Raw genomic sequence first — 21160 nt, 5'->3', positions numbered from 1 at the left:
GGTATACAGTTCCAGTATTTATTTATTTATTTATTTATTTTTAGTAATCTCTACACCAAATGTGGGGCTTGAATTTACAACCCTGAGATCAAGAATTGCATGCTCTACTAATTGAGGCAGCCAGGACACACCTCTGCTCTAATCTTTATTATTTCCTTCCTTCTACTGGCTTTGGGCTTTGTTTGTTGTTCTTTTTCTAGTTCTTTTAGATGTAAGGTTAGGTTGCCTGAGACTTTGTTTTTGTTTTTGTTTTGCTTCTTGAGGTAGACCTATATTGCTATAATCTTCTTTCTCAGAACAGCTTTTGCTGCATCCCAAAGATTTTGGACTATTGTGTTTTCATTTGTCTCCATGTATTTTTTATTTTCTCTTTGACTTCTTGGTTGATCCATTCATTGTTTACTAGCATGTTATTTAACCTCCATGTATTTGTGTCCTGATTTTTTTCTTCTGATTGATTTCTAGGTTTATACCATTTGTGGTTGGAAAAGACGCATAATATGATTTTAGTCCTTTTTAATTTGTTAAGACTTGTTTTGTAGTTCAACATGTTATCTGTTCTGGAAAGTGTTCCACGTGCACTTGGAAGGAATGTGTATTCCACTGTTTTGGGATGGAATCTTCTGAATATATCTGTTAGATTCATCTGGTTCAATATGTCATTCAGAGGCACTGTTACCTTATTGATTTTCTGTCTGGATGATCTATCCATTAATGTAAGCGGGATGTTAAAGTCTACTATTATTGTGTTACCATAGATTTCTTCCTGTGTGTGTTAATAGATGCTTTATTCATCTGGATGTTCCCATGTTGGATGCATAAATATTTACAAATGTTATATCTTCTTGTTTGGTTGTTCCTTTTATCATCATGTAATATCCTCTTTGTCTCTTGTTACAGTCTTTTTTTAAAAGTATTTTGTTTGATATAAGTATTGCTACCCCAGCTTTCTTTTTGCTTCCATTTTCATCATAAATGTTTTTCCAACCCTTTACTTTCAATCTGCATGTGTCTTTAGGTCTGAAGTGAGTCTCTTGTTGGCTTCACCTTCTTATGCTTCTACAGTATTTGATCTAAGGAACCATATCAGCTTTTAAATATTTATTTTTATTTTATTTATTTGAAACTACATATAACCCTGTATGTTAATAATATTGGAAAAACAAACAAATAATATCAGCTTATGCTCTGAGACTCTTTTGAAGAATTAATGTAAAATTGGATTTCCCCCATTGCATACCCATTTAGTTATTCTCTTATTCTCAGCTATTATTTCTCCTTCTCTCCATTTGTATAGAACTAGTGGGCTATCTCTACCACTAGGCAGTATAGCTGCAGTCACATTTAACCCCAAATTTGCCAGATGGAGTGAAAGCACAACCCACTCCATCAGGTCCTTAGAAATTCTGACATGAAGGTTAAAAATATAGTTAGTTTCTTGCCTAAGAATCATCTCTGCTTCTGATAATTGTAGTTGTATCCTTCATCCTATGATGATACCGCTGTATCAAATAAGAAGAAAGTTGAGATGATGTGGGGAAGAATGAAAAAAGTATAGACATCATACCAACATTTTCCCACTGTGGGAAAAATTGCATAGTCATACTAGCATCCTCTTCACCCCCTGTTCCCTATTTCCACTGAAATTGCAGAGAAATTTATCTAGTGTGGACACACTCTTTGCTCACTTCATGTATAGTGTGATTACACACTCATGAAGGTTTGTAAGCTAGTTCTTCATGCCTAGATTCCCTCTCTCCTCATTTTAGACAACCACTGTTTTTATTTTCCATTCTAATTCTAATGGTAATTAGTTTACTACTAATTACTACTACCATTACTCTCAGAAAGTATATCTCTGCCCATTGTTGGACATGATGAGCTGTAAGGTGTGTTCCTTGGTCTGAAGAAATTTGACTCAGTGGTCCAAATCTGTGCAATATCTTCTGCTCCACTTCTTTTATAGTGCTCTGAGCATTGGCATCTACCACTGGTCAGCAAAGCACAACCCAGAGTCAGCGTCTATTTCTGTCAGGACCCACTTGTAGCCCCCCAGGGCTACAGGCATCAGTCTGACTTGCCAGCTATATACAAGGACTCCCTCCCACCCTGGGAATCTTCCCCATAGCTATCTGCAGCCTCTAAATCTCTCTTGTTGGCAGACAAGACAGTTCTTGTCATTTTGTGCCTCAGAGGGTGCAAAGGGAATATGTCTAGATTCGGCCCATCTCTGCATTGTTTCAGTCCACTCACTTCATTAACCCAAGTGGCTACCTCAAGTGAGCATGCCAGGGTATCTGCCTGTCAATTCTAATCATCTTCTGATGCTGAAAGAGGGTTCTTCTGATGGGCATTGACATGACCTACTTTAATGCACCCTTCAGATTCCCATAGTGATTTCCATGGGGCCATTGCCCTTCTGCCTGACCATATGGCTGGGGCATTGACCACTGCCTATGAGTAGTTTGAAATCCAAACATAAGGGTAAACAACATGCAGTACAGCTCACTGAGCCAATTTATTTTACCTTTTTTAGTCAGCGTGGTGGCCTTCCAAACAGAATGTTGTGTGTTCTTGATGAAACTGCCATCCATCAGCCAAGCAGCTATTTGTTGGTCAGTTGAGAGCTGTTCACAGGGCACCTTCCAAGTGATGATAGAATCTGTTGCTCCTCACATGGTTTCAGAGTCATTCCTGGGGAAATGAATCTACCTGCTCATGAGTATGCTCCATGCATCCCCCTGCTGGTGTGTTCCTGCACAAAGCATTTCTGTTTTGTTATAGAACTCTTCTGGGCGCTGCCTTCCTCGTTAGCATATTTCTCTGACATCACCCGAGACATCCTGGATATTTCAGGTTTCAAGATTATTTTATGTTCTTCATTCAGAAGCAGTTTCGATTAATATCTGAAAGCAAGCTAGTAATTGCTTCTCCAAATGGAAATTGTCTAGTCCAGAGTTTTAGTAGCTGTCACTGGGAGGTGCTCACAGGCTTTTGTCATAAGTCCTGTTCTACACTCCACATGAGACTGCTGTACAGAGAATGTATCTTTATTTACCACTCCAGCTTCTGTCCTATACCATTTGATATTAGAAGCTTGTCTGTGTCCAGGCTTGGTTTATGTTTTGTATGTCCTGTTAATATTGTTTACGTGGTGGATTTTCCATGCCTTTTGTTTTGCAGTACTTGATAGGGGAAACATTCTCCAATTAGGTACAATATCTATCCATATAATATATTCAGGTAAAAGTGACACAACCACTTCACGTAAAGCTTCTTCAATATACCATTTTTCATTTAAACGTTCACCTTAATCCCATTAGTTCTCGTATTTCTCTATCCTCTCAATATAACTGACTGCCAGTAGGACTTTGCCAACAGGTGTTAGTTTTACAACACTAGGTAGCAGAAGTATTCCCAAGTCAGACAATATCCAGTCCCATTAAACATTCAAGTAAAGGAGACACAGCCTCTTCATATAATGCTCCAATTTTCATTCAAACTTCACGTTAATCATATTAACCCTTGCTTCCCTATGTTCTCTCAATTTAATTGTAGTTTCCATTAGAACTTCACCAATGGGTTTTGGTACTGTAGTGCGTTGGACTCTCATATCAGGGAGTCCTAGAAACTTCTCTATTCTGCCCTTGACCATTTTGCCCACTCCTGCACATAAGACCTTGGTCCCCAAAAGAGCTTTGAGCCAAGGAACTCTGGCCCTTTCCTCAACCCATATATTTATTAAATAGAGGAACCATAACCCCAGGCAATTAGAGGTGAGGTTTTTCTTTGCTATTTTGCCATACAGCTTTCCAAATTCCTCCAAACTAGGGTGAGTAAAGCAGATTTGCTTAAAGGCCTTCAGTGTTCGGGGACCAACATGAACATGGGCTCTTTTTGGTCCACCCAACCTCTATTTTTTGACCCCCTCAATGTTTATTGTATTCATCCCATTTCTTAGTTTTTTACCCTGCTGAGATGATGGCCTTGATGGTCCTCTCTATCTCTAATATGCCTTATCTCTAATGCTCCTTTCTGTCATTGTCTAATTATTTTAGCCTTTTTTTATTATTTGCTTTAGCATAACTTTCTCCTTGGGAAATGGCTGTAAGGATAGTGGCTGTAACCCAGGCTGACCAGGGTCAGGATCTTCTCTAACACATTCCTTCAGAGGGGCCCTGAGACTAGAGGCTGTAATTGAGAGTGGCCAGAATCTATATTTGGCCCATCTCTTACTTTCATTTTACCTATTAGAGATTATACTAACTATGGGGCTGCATATTTTTCTTTTTTCTTATTATTTTGCATTTTCTTATGCATCTAGTGAGCCAACTCCCCAGGAGATGGATCCATCATCTCAAAATCCATAGGTGACTTTTACATCTCACAGCTGATTGCAACTTAGCTGCTGTTTCATACCATGAGTGACCTTGTGGCTTCTAAGAGTCAGACATTCCTCATCCCCCATTCTTTCATCCTTTCTCTTCCCAAACCACATGTTTTTATGAGTTAGATGAATCCCACCCTTCCCGACACCAACTATTCCATTTGTTGGTGAGTATATTAACTGAGTATATTACAATTAGTTTCTAATACTAATAACCTGGAATTAACACAGACTCAAACCTTGAAGGCAAAATTCTCCTCAAGACTGCCCTCGCTCACTTTAGACACTAGCCACAAGTCTCAGGGAGTCCTCAGACCACTCATTTTGCTGACTGACTGGCTACAAATTCAGGGACTCCTCAAATTGGATAATTTGCTAGAATGACTCACAGATATCAGGAAGGTGCTATGCATAGAATTACAGTTTTAGCATAAAGGATACACACGGATGAGGCCTGGGAAGGAACACAGAACTTCTGTGCCCTCTCATGGAATCAGAGCACTTCACCCTCTCAGTATATCACTATGTTCACCAGTGAGGAAGCAACACTGAGTTTTATGGGATTTAATTACATGGGCATGATTAATTAAATTATTAGCCACATTGATTGAACTCTATTTCTATCTCTCCCCCCACCCCCAATTTCTGAAGCTGTCTAGGGCCCACCAAGAGTCTCCCCATTAGCATAACTAGGACACTCCTGTCACTCAGGATATTCCAAGGGTTGTTGAAGCTTCCTGCCAGGAATGCCAGACAAAAACCAGACAGATTACTAATTATACCACAGTAGTGTACTGACCACAGGAAACTGAGCAGCACATAACACATTGCCTAGTATTATAGTAGGCACTTGACACATTTTTCTTTTGTGAAATATGATTGTCCATGATGTTATATTCATCTGTATCAGAGCTCTGAAAATTACAAATGACATCTAGATTTGGACTAACCATTGTTGATCCTGTGGAGAAGGGAAGCCATACCATTAATAACTATTCTAATTAGGAAATGTCATGTTTAGGAAGACATATTCAGTTCCACTGTTTTCTAAGAAATATGACCCTGTTAATAAGTAAGAATTTGATGCTGTTGTTCTTCTATTCTAATAGATACTCTATGGTCCAAAGAGTTAAATAATTTCTCATTAGGACTGAAGTTTACCAATAAAAATTCTAATATATTAACTAATGCTTTACTTTGTTTTTTTAAGTAATCTTTCTTTTTGAGGCATCAACTGGAAAACCACTAGGTGATGGGAAGCTTCTTTCTCATAAGGTAATGGACATTAGCTATTTCTAAAGTTAATTAGCCACTATTTATTTACTTCTTTTTTTAGTTTAATGTTTTCATTTTAAGGAAAATAAAACATAGAAATTAGTTTTATATTTAAATCTGGTATGCATTCTACATATAGTATTTTGCCTAAAAATGTCGTAAGACTAAGCACTAACAAACTCTATAATAGAAAACCAATTGCAAATTAATTGGATAAAAGAATCTGACTTATATGTCTATTATCCAGGCTCTTTACTTCTTTCTAATAAAATATTCTATCTCGATTAAACTTTTCGCATCGATTAGTAAATAAAAATATTTTTGTATTTCTAAACATCTTGCAGTTTTCCCATTGACCTGTCCTTAGCCAGCATTTTCTTTAGGTTTTAACACTGTAGTTAAACTGGGGGAAAAAATTCTATAGAAACACAAAAAGAATTGTGAATTGCTTACTGGTTTCTGATTTTTAGCATTAAAATAAAAAAAGGAGGGGAGAGCCTGGGTGGCTCAGTCGGTTGAGCTTCTGACTTCAGCTCAGGTCACAATCTCCCAGTCTGAGTTTGAGCCCAATGTCAGGCTCTGTGCTGACAGCTCGGAGCCTGGAGCCTGCTACAGATTCTGTCTCCCTCTCTCTGCCCCTAGCCTGCTCACACTCTGTCTCTGTCTCAAAATAAAATAAAGACATAAAAAAATTAAAATAAACAAAAGGAGGGGCACCTGGGTGGCTCACTTGGTTAAGCCTCTGACTTTGGCTCCAGTCATGATCTCACGATTTGTGAGTTTGAGCCCTGCTTCAGGATCTGTGCTGACAGCTTGGAGCCTGGAGCTTGCTTGCTTCAGATTCTGTGTCTCCCTCTCTCTCTGCCCCTCCCCTGCTCATACTCTGCCTTTCTTCTCTCAAAAATAAACATGAAAAAAATTGTAAAATAAAATAAGCAAAGGAGCACATTTTATTTATTCTAATAAGAGATATATTCAGGTCTAAAGATGTTTTTAACTTTATTGCTCAGTGCCACTAGTGAAGCCTGGCTATATATTTTCTTCTAATTTTTGTAATTATTAGTTTTGATTTGTTTTGTTTTGTTTAATGATTATCTTTGAGAGAGAGAGAGTGTGAGCAGGCGAAGAGCAGAGGGAGGGAGACACAGAATCCCAAAGCAGGCTCCAGGCTCCAAGCTGTCAGCACAAAGCCCGATGCGGGGCTGGAACCCATGAACCATGGGATCATGGTCTGAGCTGAAATTGGACACTTAGCTGACTGAGCCACCCAGGTGCCCCTGTAATTGTTAGTTTTAAATTTGAATAACAAATTCAAAAGGTTTAGAAATGAAAAAGAATAGAAAACTATACAGTGAATAAGTCTCCCTACTACACCTGTTTCTTGTCAATCCAATTCCATTTAATAATGGTAACCACCGTTATTAAATTCCTTTTTCCTTTCAGAGATTTTTAGTGCATATACAAACAAAATTGATATATGTTTATAACTCCTTTTACAAAAATATAACATAAACTCTGTATAGTGCTTTTCTCACACAACACTATTTCTGGTGATGTTTCTTTATCAATATATAAAATGTTTTCCTAATCCTTTTCCCCCTACCCCTATCATACAGTAGAACATTTTATGGATGTATCAGGATTTTATTTAACATGTGCTCAAATGATGGACATTTAAGGTATCATCGTAACACCTTCAAAAAACAACAAATCCTAGCAAGTGTAAAAAAAAATTTTTTTTTAAGTTTAGGAAGTCTTAAGACATGGTAAGCAGTAAATAAATCCCTCTTGGATTTAGTTGAAATGAATCCACACTGAACTATTTCCAAGTTATAAGCAAATTCATTTCACTAGCTAGTATAATAGTGTAATAGATTAATGTAATATGTCAGAAATACTTTGTTATGTGGACAGAATACTAATCTTAAAGTCAGAAATCTGGACTTTAAATTCTAAATACGCTTGTTACCAGCTTTTCTGGGCAAAATCACTTACTGGCTATGCATCTCAGTCTTTTTTGTCTATAAAGTAAGTATAGTGATACCGATAGCACAAGGTAGTTTCCTGTCTCACAGGAAATGAATGTGAAAGAATCTATAAAATTTAAGCCTCTAAAACATACAGTCTTTTCATAAATCTATTCTTACAAATCTTTAAAACATAGGCTCTTTACTTAGAGTACATATGTTATAGAACTTAAATGTAAGTAGAGTACGAGTTAGTAGATCTCTCATGATGTTCAAATTTGCCTCACCCTTTCACTTTGTCTACTTAAGGTGGAACAGGAGGACAGAAATGTTTCCCAGCCTCCAGAGTTTCAAAAACATATGCATTATGTTATAGTGTTTTAAGGGACATCTTCCCCTGTAAATTAATAAAAAGTAACTGTGCTTTAGCTTATTAATTATATCAGTAGCTTAAAATTATATATCAGGGACAGTTTATCATTCTAAGTAGGGGAGTGTTATTTAATTGATCTTTAAATAGACACATTTTTCATAATTAAATAATTTAAGTGATCTGATATCAAGCACTAAAACTAATCAAGTATTTTCATTTTTTCTAAATTTTAGAATGAAATTTTGGAAATTGCTCTGGATCAAAAAGGGCTTACCAATGATAGAAAAATTGCCTTCATTGATAAAAATAGAGATCTCTATATCACTTCAGTGAAACGATTTGGGAAGGAAGAACAAATTATCAAACTTGGTAAAATAATTATAATACATTTAAAATTCTGATTGCTTGAATTAATCTCTGAATAATGCATTGAAAGAAAGACTTGGAAATTAAAAACAATGGTTCTAGGTAAAATATTTGAATATTCCCATAAATTTTTAAGTAAAATTTTGCACATGTTTTCAACATTATAAACTCAGAAAATAGAGTCATACCTACCAGAAATTAGATGGGGTCCTGTATGTCAATTGATTTTTTAAATATTTTAATACTTATTATAGTGGAACTAATCATACATTAACATTCTTTTTAAAATAAGGAACAATGGTGCATACTTTGGCCTGGAGTGATACATGCAATATCCTCTGTGGACTTCAGGATACTCGATTTACTGTGTGGTATTACCCCAATACAGTTTATGTGGACAGAGACATTTTGCCTAAAACATTATATGAAAGGGATGCAAGGTAACTGCATTTACTGTTGGAATTGTTTATAGTGATAAATAACTCTAAAGTGTCGTGTTTTTGCATTTAATGTCAATCCTGCAAGGTACTTTGCACTCTAGTCAGTCAACCACATTGTTCAGCTAAAGCTAGCTTAATGAGATTTCAGTTTGGGGGTCAAGTTGAAAGTGTTGTATAATACTATTATATTTATTTGTTCCTTTTATGGATATCATTTTCCCTATATGAATATAATTTTCAAGCCTACTGTTTAAACTCAGGAGGTTTTTTTTCAGTGTGGTTTAGTGATTTTAATATGGATAATTTTAAGATTTTTTCAGTGCTACATAATGTGTCAATCTGTATTCTTTTTCAGATTATCATAATTAATTACTGTCATACTTTCAGGAATGGATGTGTCCCTAGAATTGAATTTCTAAATTAATATTAAAGATAGAAAACATATATAAGGTTACTGAAGAGTTATTTTTTATTTTATATGCTTCAGAAAATACATGTATACTCCTAAATTCTCTTGGAAATAGCAAGATCTCTCATTGTTGACAAAATAAGAATACATAGCTTCTCAACTCCAAACTTAGCTTAACTTTCAAATCTATTTTGAGTTCATTTTGATATTCAATTCACAACTTTAGCAAAACCAGAGAAGCATCATTTTAAAAGTATTTAAACGAATGAAGTTAGTTGCTTTACTTCAAGTTCCCCTCTTTTTATTATGAGAAATAATCTTGGAATCAGCTTAATTTTCTATTCATTTATACTTTCAGAAGCTGAAGCTGAGTTTCTTAATCATTTAAATAATTTACCTTAAGACTTAGGGAAAAAATTTTATTTCAGATGCTTTTAGGCATAGCTCTCAAATATATAATAATTCTTGCCACATTAAACTTTTATATTTTGCTCCAGGTGGAGCAAGTTAGATTCAAGTGTTTATTTAAATATATACATTCTCCCTGGAGTCAACTTTTTTGGGAGTGAATTTTAGAGATTGGGAGACTTTATATCTGTGTCAAGGGTCAACTCCCCTAATTTAGTATATATGAAAGATTTAGCTCAGAATAAAAATTATACTTTGCTTTTTTCCAACAGTGAATTTAGTAAAAATCCCCATATTGTGAGTTTTGTTGGAAATCAGGTAACTATAAGAAGAGCTGATGGCTCACTGATTCACATCAGCATATCACCGTATCCTGGTATTCTCCATGAATATGTAAGCAGTTCAAAATGGGAAGATGCTGTAAGACTTTGTCGCTTTGTTAAGGTACTTTATTTTATTTTAGATCCATAGTTGTGTATATATTATGTATTTACACATATCTTTGTGCAGGATAAGAAATGTTAACAGCTGGGCGCCTGGGTGGCTCAGTTGGTTAAGCATCCAACTTTGGCTCAGGTCATAATCTCATGGTTCATGAGTTCAAGCCCCACATTGGGATCTGCATTGATAGTGGGGAACCTGCCTGGGATTCTTTCTCTCTCCATCTCTCTCTACCCCTCCCCTACTTGCTCACGATCTCGCCCTCTCTCTTTCTCAAAATAAATAAATAAACTTAAAAGAAAAGAGAAATGGTAACAGCTAGGGGCTGGAAAAATTGCAAATGAGATTTTTTTTTTTTATAAGTGAAGACATGATAGGTAGGTATTGCTGTGTGATTTACTCTTTAAAAAGCTATAATTCAAATGAGTAGTTTCTCTAGACTAGCACATATAAAAATCTTCTCTGGAACTTTTTTTTGAAAAGTCAGATTCCCAAGTTTTACCCCAAGAGAGCTTCTAATTTATTATATCTGGAATGAATTCCTGGCATATTTTTAATGTTCCTCAGATGATTTGTACATCTAGGGTTAAGAAACTCTAGATCAGCATTTCCTGCTTGGTTGAATCCAGTATTTTCCAAATGTATTTGACCACAGAACTTTTTAATTTTACGTGGGTTAGCATTGCTTAAAGTATACTTTTAAAATGACCTTTAGATACTTTCCCTTACAGTGAGTCATTAATAGAAATCTGCTGTAATAGCATTGTCTAAGAACCTCACTATTTCTCTGGTTCCTTGTAAGTTACATTCTTTGACCTCATCAAAAAGACTGGAGGGTTTTATAACCTTGAATTATCTTAAAAGTATATCAGAAGTTCAAAGGTAAATCTTTGAGGGGCACCTGGGTAGCTCAGTCGGTTAAGCGACCAACTTCAGCTCAGGTCATGATCTCGGTGTTTGTGGGTTCGAGCCCCATGTCTGCTCTGTGCTGACAGCTCAGAGCCTGAAGCCTGCTTCAGCTTCTGTGTGTCTCCCTCCTTCTCTGCCTCTCCCCTGCTCACGCACGCTCTCTCTCTCAAAAGTAAATAAACATTAAAAAACTTTTTTAAAGTTAATCTTTGAATTAGAAATGAAAATTTGTAAGAAATTTTATTCAAAAGAAGTTCTTTATGTGTTACCAATATATTTCAACAAAGTATCTGTGAAATTTCCACAGCACTAATTTATTAAATTACTAGTTTTTTCAGTGCCATGCTCAGGAATTTTTAATTTTTTCATTAAAATGTAACTTTTATGTATTTTAAATCACTGTTTATTTTAGGGCAGCTCTGCTTGTAGTTGAAATAATTGTTCTCCTGTTTTGCTTTAGGAGCAAACCATGTGGGCTTGCCTCGCTGCTATGGCAGTTGCTAATAGAGATATGACTACCGCAGAAATAGCCTATGCGGCAATTGGTGAAGTAAGTAATGTTTACTTGTCTATATGTTTGCGGTTTTTCTTCCCATAATTTGCTATATTTCTGTTACTATCCACTTCATTTTTTTTTCTTTTTTTTAGATTGATAAAGTTCAATACATCAATTCCATAAAAGATCTTCCATCTAAAGAGTCAAAAATGGCTCACATACTAATGTTTAGTGGGAACATACAGGAGGCTGAAATGGTCCTTCTTCAGGCTGGCCTTGTTTATCAAGCTATCCAGATCAATATTAATCTCTATAACTGGGAAAGGTAATAAAAATGTTCTTCATCAATTCTAAAACCCAATTGATCTTAATGGATTCTTCTATCTACCACTTGGTACATTACACTTTCCACTCTACTGAATAGTTTCCTAACATCACAGAAGAATTTATTCACCTTTATATTTGTGAGTAGTTTGCCATTGAAGATTTATGCCTTTGCTGAACTTGCGATTGATTACAAGTTGAGGTATAAAGAAGAAGAAAAGAGAATCTAGACTGTGTCCCAATTTTCTGATTTCAATAACTGGATAGATGATGGTACTAATATTGGCAGGTATGGAAGGCAATATAGTGAGTTCAGTGTTAGGCATGTTGGATTTGAAATATTTGTGAAGGGATATGTGATAATAGTTGATTAATGAATCGGGAGCTCATGAGCAAGATTTGAACTGGAGATGTAGATTTAGGAGTCATTAGCAAATGGAGGGCACTTGAAGAAAAAACAACGGACACAGTTGCTCAGGAAATGTGTGGAGTGAGAAGACATCAACCACATACATTTATGGGTTGGTTGAAAGAAGAGAGATCTGCTGAAAGATTTGAATAAATCAGCCAGAGAGAAGAGCCCTGAGAAATTTGCATTGCTAAGGAGGAAAGGCCATTGGATTTGAAATGGGGAGTGCTCAGTAGTAGCCTTTTCCGCTACACATGAGGCTTTGACATAGATTGCTTTCTGAGAGTGAGTGGCATGCTGCTCTTCTCTATGACATATCATGTTTCTCCCCTCACTCCCTCAGGTATGTGTCTCTCAGGGATAAGGCCGTAGTGCTTGTACACACCTGAAGTTACTATGTTACAAAATTGGCATGTGGATATTTCCAGGTTTGACATGTCTTTCGTCACCTTTATCTCTCTACCCCTACCCTACCACTTTTTAATAAGCACATCCCAGTCATCATATCACTTTATTTATAAATATTTCAGTATGTAGCTCAAGGTTTTAAAAAATCTATCCACAATACCACGGTCACACTTTAAAGAGTAAACAGTAGTTCTTTTCAGTGCTCTTATTTTTCTGAATATCTCATAAATGTTTTGCTTTGTTTTATGGTTTGTTTGTTTGATTCAGGATCCAAAAAATAGTTTCTTTTAATCTATAGGTTTTCCTATTTATTGTGTTTTCTTATAATTTTCTTACTGCAGAAACTGTGCCTATAGAGTTTCCCATAGTCTGGATTTTGCCGATTGCAATGGTGTGGTGTCATTTAACATGTTCCTTTGCTGCTTGAATTAACTATAAATTGGTTTTGAATCTAGAAACTTGATTAGATTTAGATTTAATATTTTTTCCCCATTTTGGGAACACCTCCTATCACAGAGGTAATGTTGAGTATGTTTTCACAATGACCAGTTGTCTATCTTTTTGTGATATTAGAAGCCATTAATGATCATTGCCCAGATCCATTAATTAATTAGGATTCTGGAAGGATAGAATTTAAGTATTGGATGATAAATAGATTGCTTTTAAGATCCCTGAGTTTCCATATTTGTTTAAACCCTTTAGAAGGGAATAGATTTCAATTTGTTAATATGTGTTATTCCTTTTGAGAAACAGTCTTGCTGATTTGTGCTTCTGTCGTTTTTATTTGAATTTGAAAATTACCTGCAACCTAATAAGTTGCAGGCCATGAAGGGTCATAGGTAAGCAAGTCATTACTTGCTGTTCACTTTGGACATTTGGTAGTAATCTGTTCTCAAAAATTGAATTTAAGAGAGATAGAAACTAGAAACCTTACGTAAGTATTAATAAAAAACAATTTCTTTGCTTCTACCAGTTATATAAAGTGATTTTGCTTCATTAAAGTTATGTAAAAGATCATATTTTGAAGTTATAAAATCTTTTTATATAACTTACTTCTATTTAAAATCAGAGAGGATACATGGATTTATTCCAGCCCCATAATCTAATGTCACATTTGTTTGGTTGCCAAATAACCATTTTAAAGTTAAAGACATGCTGTTCCCATAACCCTTATATAATTTGGAGTGAATTTCCTCCTCTTTGTGATGAAGGAACATTTTTTACCCAGTGTATGCATTTATAGAACATTTAAAATAGCACATATAATTTGAATGTTTACCTTTAGCTATTGCTCATCAATCAGATAATTAATACATATTTTATAATAATAATGACTATAATAGATAATACTTAGCATCTAGTATCTAAATGCAGTTTTAAACATTACATTTTATCCTTTATACATAATTAAATGTACTAATGCCCCATGACAAATGATCTCTTTGGAGATAAGTTTCTTTCTGAAAAGTCCCAACTGAAAAAATGGTTAGGTATTCTCACTTGGAATACTTCTAGTCTTTTTTTTTTTTAATGTTTTATTTATTTCTAGGAGAGAGAGAGAGAGAGAGACAGCGTGAGTAGGGGAGGGTCAGAGAGAGAGGGAGTCACAGGCTCTGAAATAGGCTCCAGGCTCTGAGCTGGCAATCAGCACAGAGCCCGACGCGGGGCTCGAACCCACGAACCGCAGATCATGACCTAAGTGAAAGTCGGACGCTTAACTGACTAAGCCACCCAGGCGCCCCTGAATACTTCTAGTCTTATACAATCAAGAATTCCTTCCCCAGTCATGTTCAGTCATAAAAGGAATAGGAAATGGCATTTTTCAGGTACCAGGGGGCTGATTCACCAGAATCTCCACTCACACATCCACACTGGAGTCAGAGTCTTAGGGATATATAGAGGGTGATATGGGAGAGGATTAAAAGGATTAAAGCATCATGGGATGCCTAGGTGGCTCAGTCAGTTGAGCATCCGAGTTTGGCTCAGGTCATGATCTCATGGCTTGGGAGCTCGAGCCCTGTGTGGGGCTCTGTGCTGACAGCTCAGAGCCTGGAGCCTGCTTCAGATTCTGTGTCTCCCTCTCAGCACCTCCCCCACTCGCTCTCTCTTTCTCCCTCTCTCTCTCTCAAAAATAAAAACATTTTTAAAAATTGAAAAAAAGAAGGATTAAGGCATCTTTACTTCTATTCCTCATCTTTTGAGACTCTATAAAATGGTTTTTGCCTTCTTGTGTTTCACTGTTTTTCCTCTATATTGTAGTACTTCTACATTCTTTTCTGTGTCCATCTTTCTCTCTGAAAGACTTAAAGTCACAAGAGGAATGAGGGAACTTTGTGAGGAGATTTTTTTTTTTATTTTTTTTTATTTATTTCTAGGAGAGAGAGAGAGAGAGACAGCGTGAGCAGGGCAGGGTCAGAGAGAGAGGGAGACACAGACTCTGAAACAGGCTCCAGGCTCTGAGCTGGCAGTCATTACAGAGCCCGACGCGGGGCTCGAACCCACGAACCGCGAGATCATGACCTAAGCGAAAGTCGGACGCTTAACCGACTAAGCCACCCAGGCGCCCCTGTGAGGAGATTTTAATGGGTAGCAAATACTGATCCTTGGATTTATCAATATGGCTTAGTTACATATATTTTTATAAGAAACCATTGTGCTGAATTTTGGCATTATCATTTGTATTACTCCTGACTTAAATTCATAATTGTTCATATTGTGTTTTAATATTTCTCTCGATTTTCTATCAATTATTGATTAATATACATAGCATATCTAAAATGCTTTAAAATTTTTTTAATGTTTATTTATTTTTGAAGGAGAGAGAGAGAGACAGAGTATGAGCAGGGGAGGAGCAGAGAGAAAGGGAGACACAGAATCTCAAGCGGGCTCTAGGCTCTGAGCTGTCAGCACAGAGCCCGACATGGGGCTCAAACTCAAAAACTGTTAGATCATGACCTGAGCCGAAGTCAGATGCTTAACCAACTGAGCCACCCAGGCGCCCCTAAAATACTTTGTAAAGTGACTATTTAGGTTAAACCAAAGCATGATAAGAGTGAAACAGGTTTCCCTACTGAAGGGGCACATGTTGCAAAAATCTAGTCAGTAGGCAATATTGTCTAAACAACAGATTTACAATAGTTGGCTCTGATACATAAATCATGACTGGCCTATTCGGAAGTCATATGTCATATGAGAAAGCAAGGGATCTTGAAAAAGAATGTGTTTTAGCTCTTATGATGGCCATTTCCCATACTTTAAAACAAGATTATAGTGAGCAGTGTAGGAGAGCTATACTGTACTGTATACTTTACTTTTTCCTGACTCAACTCATATGAGTTATTCACAGGATCGTGGCTGTCCAAAACCTACATACACAAATAGGCCAAGAACTGAAGATTAATCTTTTCATTTTCCTCCAAATTATCAATACATAGATTTTATGCTTTTGGTATTGTGTCCCTGATTTTAGCAGTTCATTTAGTTCTTGCCTGCTATTTAAATAAAATATTGCCTTAAAAATAACTTAGTTTCATTGATAGATATTAATTGCATTATAAAATTTAAATGGCTATTATTCTAAGAATCAAATGACAAAAGACATTTTGTCACATTTTTATTATCTGCAAATGTTAGCTTTATAATATTTTAAATTTGCTGTGTTTTAACTTAAAGGATATCAGTATTTAATTGAATATTGAGCAGAATACATTCTAGACTTTAGATAAATAAATTCTGGAACAAAATAAATTATAGACTTAAAAAATGGTCAAGAAAGTGGAACCACTTACATTGGGGGAAAGTTCATTCACTTGAATTCTATTATGATTTCAATGAATGTTTCAATGAACATTTAGCATATATACACTCTGGAGTACTCATGAAAGAGAAATGAAACCTAGATCTCCCTTCAGTTAATAAACAGGTTATGGAAGAAACAGACCATATATAATTATAATATACTGTAAGCAGTGCTGTGGTAATAATAGTATGCATAACATGTTATGGAGCAGAGATAAGATAATGGTCATTTATTTCTATAAGGGGAACTGGTCAGGGAGAAGAGATGATGTTTGATCTGGACCCTGAAGTCTAAGTTGGAATTTGCAAGACGGATGAGGTAGGGAATGGTGTTCCATATTGAAGGATAAGTGGAGAGGGAACAACATAGACCATTTATCTCACTCTCTTACCCCAAAACTCGAATCCAAGCAATGCTAATAATCTGTTCTGTTTCTCTTTATAGGGCACTTGAATTGGCTGTAAAATATAAAACACATGTTGATACAGTTCTTGCTTACCGTCAAAAGTTTTTGGAGACATTTGGTAAACAGGAAACTAATAAACGATATTTACAGTATGCAGAAGGTGTAAGTATTATACACTATTTTATGATAATGTATATGCTTTGTGAGTATATATAATATTCATCTTAATAAGACAGTTGAAATAATTCATACCATAATCTCAAAATCACTTTTTGCCTATGATATTATAGTCTTACTGTGACTATATACTTATATTACTGATTTTTTTTTTTTTTTGGAATCTTAAAGCCATGTTTTGATGACCTCAAGTCTGTTTTCATATTTAATTTGTCTTAAGGTTGGGTGCTAATTGATATTTTTAGATAAGCAATATAAATGGCTGGGATAAAGGTTTCTAACTCCTAAATTTTGTCTTCCACCAGCTACCCCTACTGTTCCAGGGGAAATATATAAGCACAGAGGCCATTGGCCAGAGAATGGATACTTTGTCACTTTGCAAAATTCTAGGGAGGTTGTTTGCACCTGGAGCAGAGCCTAATCCAGGTAGACTTCACTGTCCAGAACCAGAGAAGATTAAGCCATTGCCTCTCAAATCCCTACCAGAGTCTTAGGTTTCATCACTATAATTAGAAGAAAGTCATTCCAGTACATACCAGCCCCCAAGGAGAGGTGGCACAGTTTGCCCAAGTGCCTAGAGCAGGACTTTTGTAGCCACCTGCTTAGATCCTTCTAGGCTCAGGGTATAGAAAGAGAGTTCAACTCTAGCCATGCAGACCCAAGAGACTTGTAATCACAAGACAGGGGCAACCTTGCTCCCACCTCTGTGAACCAGTTGATTTTCCTAGCCTTTTACTCATTAATTTAGTCAAAAAATGTTTATGAGTGCTCACTCTGGACCAGGTACTATGCTGGATGCTGAGTCAGATATGGCTCCTGTTTTTGTGGAGCTTGTAGACTATGTGGGAGTGCTGCTCCTTGGAGATGGAATAAAATGGAATATTCTGACCTGTCCTAAAGGGCAGAGTAAATGAGAGGAACCTTGGGAAGAGGAAAGAAGGTAGGGAGAAGGCATCTACAATTTCTGCTAAAGCCAACATTATCCATTTATCATATGACTTGAGAAACTCAGTCTTTCTCCTCTTGTGTAGGGAAAAACAGTTCTTCCCTGCTACGAAACTTTCACCTGTAAGTCTCCTTTACTATTCACACAGAACACTTCACTTATGGTCAGCTAACATGTGGAGGTTTTCCCCCATGCCAACAAGCAATTCTCCAACACCAGCTGGGTGTCCTGCAATTTAACTCAACTCTGACACTAACTGGAGATAGCATCAGATTCCATAGGTGAAGGGCTCAGCCCCACAAGATCAGATGCCAGTTACAAGCTCAGATTATTACTTATGCTTCTGATTTACCAGCTATAGATCTGAGGTCCCAGGAACCCCTGCCATAGGTTTTAGATGCCAGTCACAAGTCCAGGTTGTTACCTGCACTTCTGACTGACTTGCTATAAATCAGAGGTTCCCATGCCCCATTCTGGTTTGATTAGTTTGCTAGAACTAATTAGCTCACAGAACTAAGGAAACACTTACTTATGTTTACCAATTTATTAAAGGATATGATAAAGGGTACAGATGAATAGCCAGATGAAAAGATATTTAGGGCATGGTCTGGGAAGGTCCTACCCTCAGGAGCTCCTGTCTTTTCAGAGTTGGGGTGTGTTACCTTCCTAGTATGGATGTGTTCACCAGCCTAGGAGCTCTCTGAACCCTGTACTTTGGTATTTTATGGAGGCTTCATCACATAGACATGATTGACCACTAACTCCATTTTTAACCCTTCTCCCTTCCCAAAGGAATGGGGACAGGACTGAAAATTCCTAGCTTCTAATCATGGCTTGGTCTTTCTGGTTATCAGCCCTCATCTGGAAGCCATCCAAGGACTCTCCCAGAGTTGTCTCTTTAAAACAAAAGATGCTTCTATCACTCAGGAAATTACAAAGGTTTCAGGAGCCCTGTCAGGAACCAAGGTCAAGGACCAAAAATTAGAACAAAAGATGTTCCTAATGCTGTTATCACTTAGAAAACTATAAGAGTTCTAGGAGTTCTTTGCCAGGAACTGGGAGCAGAGACCAATATATATATTTTCTATTGTCTCACACCATATTTAGAATACTGAGTGCCATGGTCTATATTTTTGGACTTCAGAACAGCTCTCAAAGTAGTAAAGCCTTTGAGACCATTCCTAGAGTTCTGCAATGCAACTTCAGCATCTGGATCCGGGACAGACATGAGTTGTCTGTTTCTTGGTAGGAAGGGATGTATTTTATAGTGGTCAACAGACCTTTTGTTTCATTCGAAGCTTCAGTATTAAAAATGAATCCTCTGGGAGTTTGGTCTATGGGAGCTTCCTCTACTACTGGGACAAACTCAGGATCCCTGGGACCTCTGAGGACTATACTCTAATCCACAGAGTATGACAGCAGCAGCCACCACCACTACAGTGCTAAGCAGTCTGGAGAATCACCAATCACTTGACCTTTTGTCACAGTTCTGAAAATATGTTAAAACTGAGCACCCATGATAAATTTACTTTATGGCATAATTTTAAGCAGATTCATACTACTCTGCTTCCTCTTCATCATCCTCGCCATCAATATATTTTTCAGTATTTTCACATTAGGTGCTTTGGAGGACATAGAAAATATAGTTCTTACCCACAAATTTATAATTATTATACTTTATATTATAGTTTCACATTATTATAATTAAAATTTTATTTTAGGGGAGCCTGGGTGGCTTAGTCGGTTAAGCGTCCGACTTTCGCTTAGGTCATGATCTCTCGGTTCGTGGGTTCGAGCCCCACATCGGGCTTTGTGCTGACTGCCAGCTCAGAGCCTGGAGCCTGTTTCAGAGTCTGTGACTCCCTCTCTCTCTGACCCTCCCCTGCTCACGCTGTCTCTCTCTCTCTCTCTCTCTCTCCTAGAAATTTAAAAAAAAAAAAATTTATTTTAGATAGCAAAATTTAACATTTTTATCTTCTTTCTATTATCTATGTATTCAACTGTTAACCAAAATGTAATACTTCAATCACGAGAGTGGCAGAAATTTTCAAAATAGGATAACCAGAACAACATGACTTTTAGGGGTTTTTTGAGATTTTTTTTATCCTGAAATTATATAGGTTACTTTGACTCCCTCTGGTCCTACATTGTCATATCCTTTTTTTTCTTCATAAATGTAATTTGGAAGCTAACTAGAAATTATAAGGCAGTATTTTAAGATGAAAATTATTTTTTACTCAAAAATGTCCCACTGTTTATCTACCTTAGCCAAAATTTTTATTATATCAACATTTTACTTGCTAACTAAGTGTTAAATAGAAAGAGGCCATTTTTAAAAACTAAGAAATTTATTCTAGATACTGGTGAATTCTGGTGGGCTCACAGTGCATAATGTGGAAGCTTATAAGAAGTGAAAAGTCTCATATACGTTTGTATTCATGAGCCCTGAAGTGTTATTTGGACATTTCTAGTTTAAAATCTGGAAACCTGGAATTTATCCAGTGTGGACTGTCTTCTAAGACCCCAACTAGGGTCATTGTACCTGGTCTACAACAGTGTTCAGTAAATATTTGTAATATTTATTGAGTACTTTCTGCAGACAATATACTACCCTTGCTATTTCAAATATAAAAGTAAATATGGCAAACACTGACCCCAGCCTTATGAAGCTTATATTCAATGGAGGTGATTGTTAATAATACAGTTGTTAGTTGTGGTCATTGGCTTGAAGATGCTATAAAACTTGATGGATGGGGGTGCCTCAGTTGGTTAAGCATCTGACTTTGGCTCAGGTCATAATCTTGCAGTTTAGAAGTTCAAGCCCCACATCAAGCTCTCTGTTACCAGTGCGAAGCCTGCTTCAGATCCTCTGTTCTCCTCTCTCTCTGCCCACTCCCTGCTCATGTTCTCTCTCTCTCTCTCAAAAATACAGTGGTGAGGATTAACAAAAACTTTCTAAGCAAGACAAACAATATTTGAGCTGACTAGGGTTGGGGTAGGAGAGGAAGTGGGGGTGGGCATGTTCCAGGCAGAGAGAGGCTCTTAAGTGAGAAACAGTAAAGAACAAAAGGGAGATTAAATTGAGGGTTCATAGGGCAAATTAAGGATTTTGGACTTTATCCTAAGACGTGTGAAGTCATTCAAAGGAAGTAACATGATTGCTTTTCCTTTTTTTTTTTTTAATATTTTATTTATTTTTGAGAGAGAGAGATAGCATGAG

General features: G+C 36.6%; 1 protein-coding gene and 1 long non-coding RNA gene across 7 annotated transcripts in view; one reads left to right on the top strand and one right to left on the bottom strand.

The window, feature by feature from the left end:
- LOC144223062 (uncharacterized) overlaps positions 1 to 21160 on the bottom strand; it is a 58822-nt gene that overhangs the window by 5775 nt on the left and 31887 nt on the right. The gene's annotated exons all lie outside the window — the stretch shown is intronic.
- The window catches only part of IFT80 (intraflagellar transport 80), a 117961-nt gene that overhangs the window by 83856 nt on the left and 12945 nt on the right, over positions 1 to 21160 (top strand). For all 4 annotated transcript variants that reach the window (XR_013332542.1, XM_077753761.1, XM_077753760.1 and 1 more), the window contains 7 exons: positions 5598 to 5662; positions 8236 to 8371; positions 8661 to 8808; positions 9898 to 10069; positions 11436 to 11525; positions 11624 to 11796; positions 16856 to 16979. Coding sequence is in view for 3 of the 4 variants with exons in the window: in XM_077753761.1 (XP_077609887.1) it covers positions 5598 to 5662; positions 8236 to 8371; positions 8661 to 8808; positions 9898 to 10069; positions 11436 to 11525; positions 11624 to 11796; positions 16856 to 16979 (908 nt within the window). In the remaining variant the exon portion in view is untranslated. The remainder of the gene's footprint in view (positions 1 to 5597; positions 5663 to 8235; positions 8372 to 8660; positions 8809 to 9897; positions 10070 to 11435; positions 11526 to 11623; positions 11797 to 16855; positions 16980 to 21160) is intronic.

The sequence above is a fragment of the Crocuta crocuta genome, unplaced genomic scaffold (genome assembly GCF_008692635.1).
Source record: "Crocuta crocuta isolate KB4526 unplaced genomic scaffold, BGI_CrCroc_1.0 scaffold761, whole genome shotgun sequence".
In the NCBI taxonomy this organism is placed as follows: Eukaryota; Metazoa; Chordata; class Mammalia; order Carnivora; family Hyaenidae; genus Crocuta; species Crocuta crocuta.
Note: the sequence above shows the minus strand (reverse complement) of the source record. Positions and strands in the feature narration are given on the sequence as shown.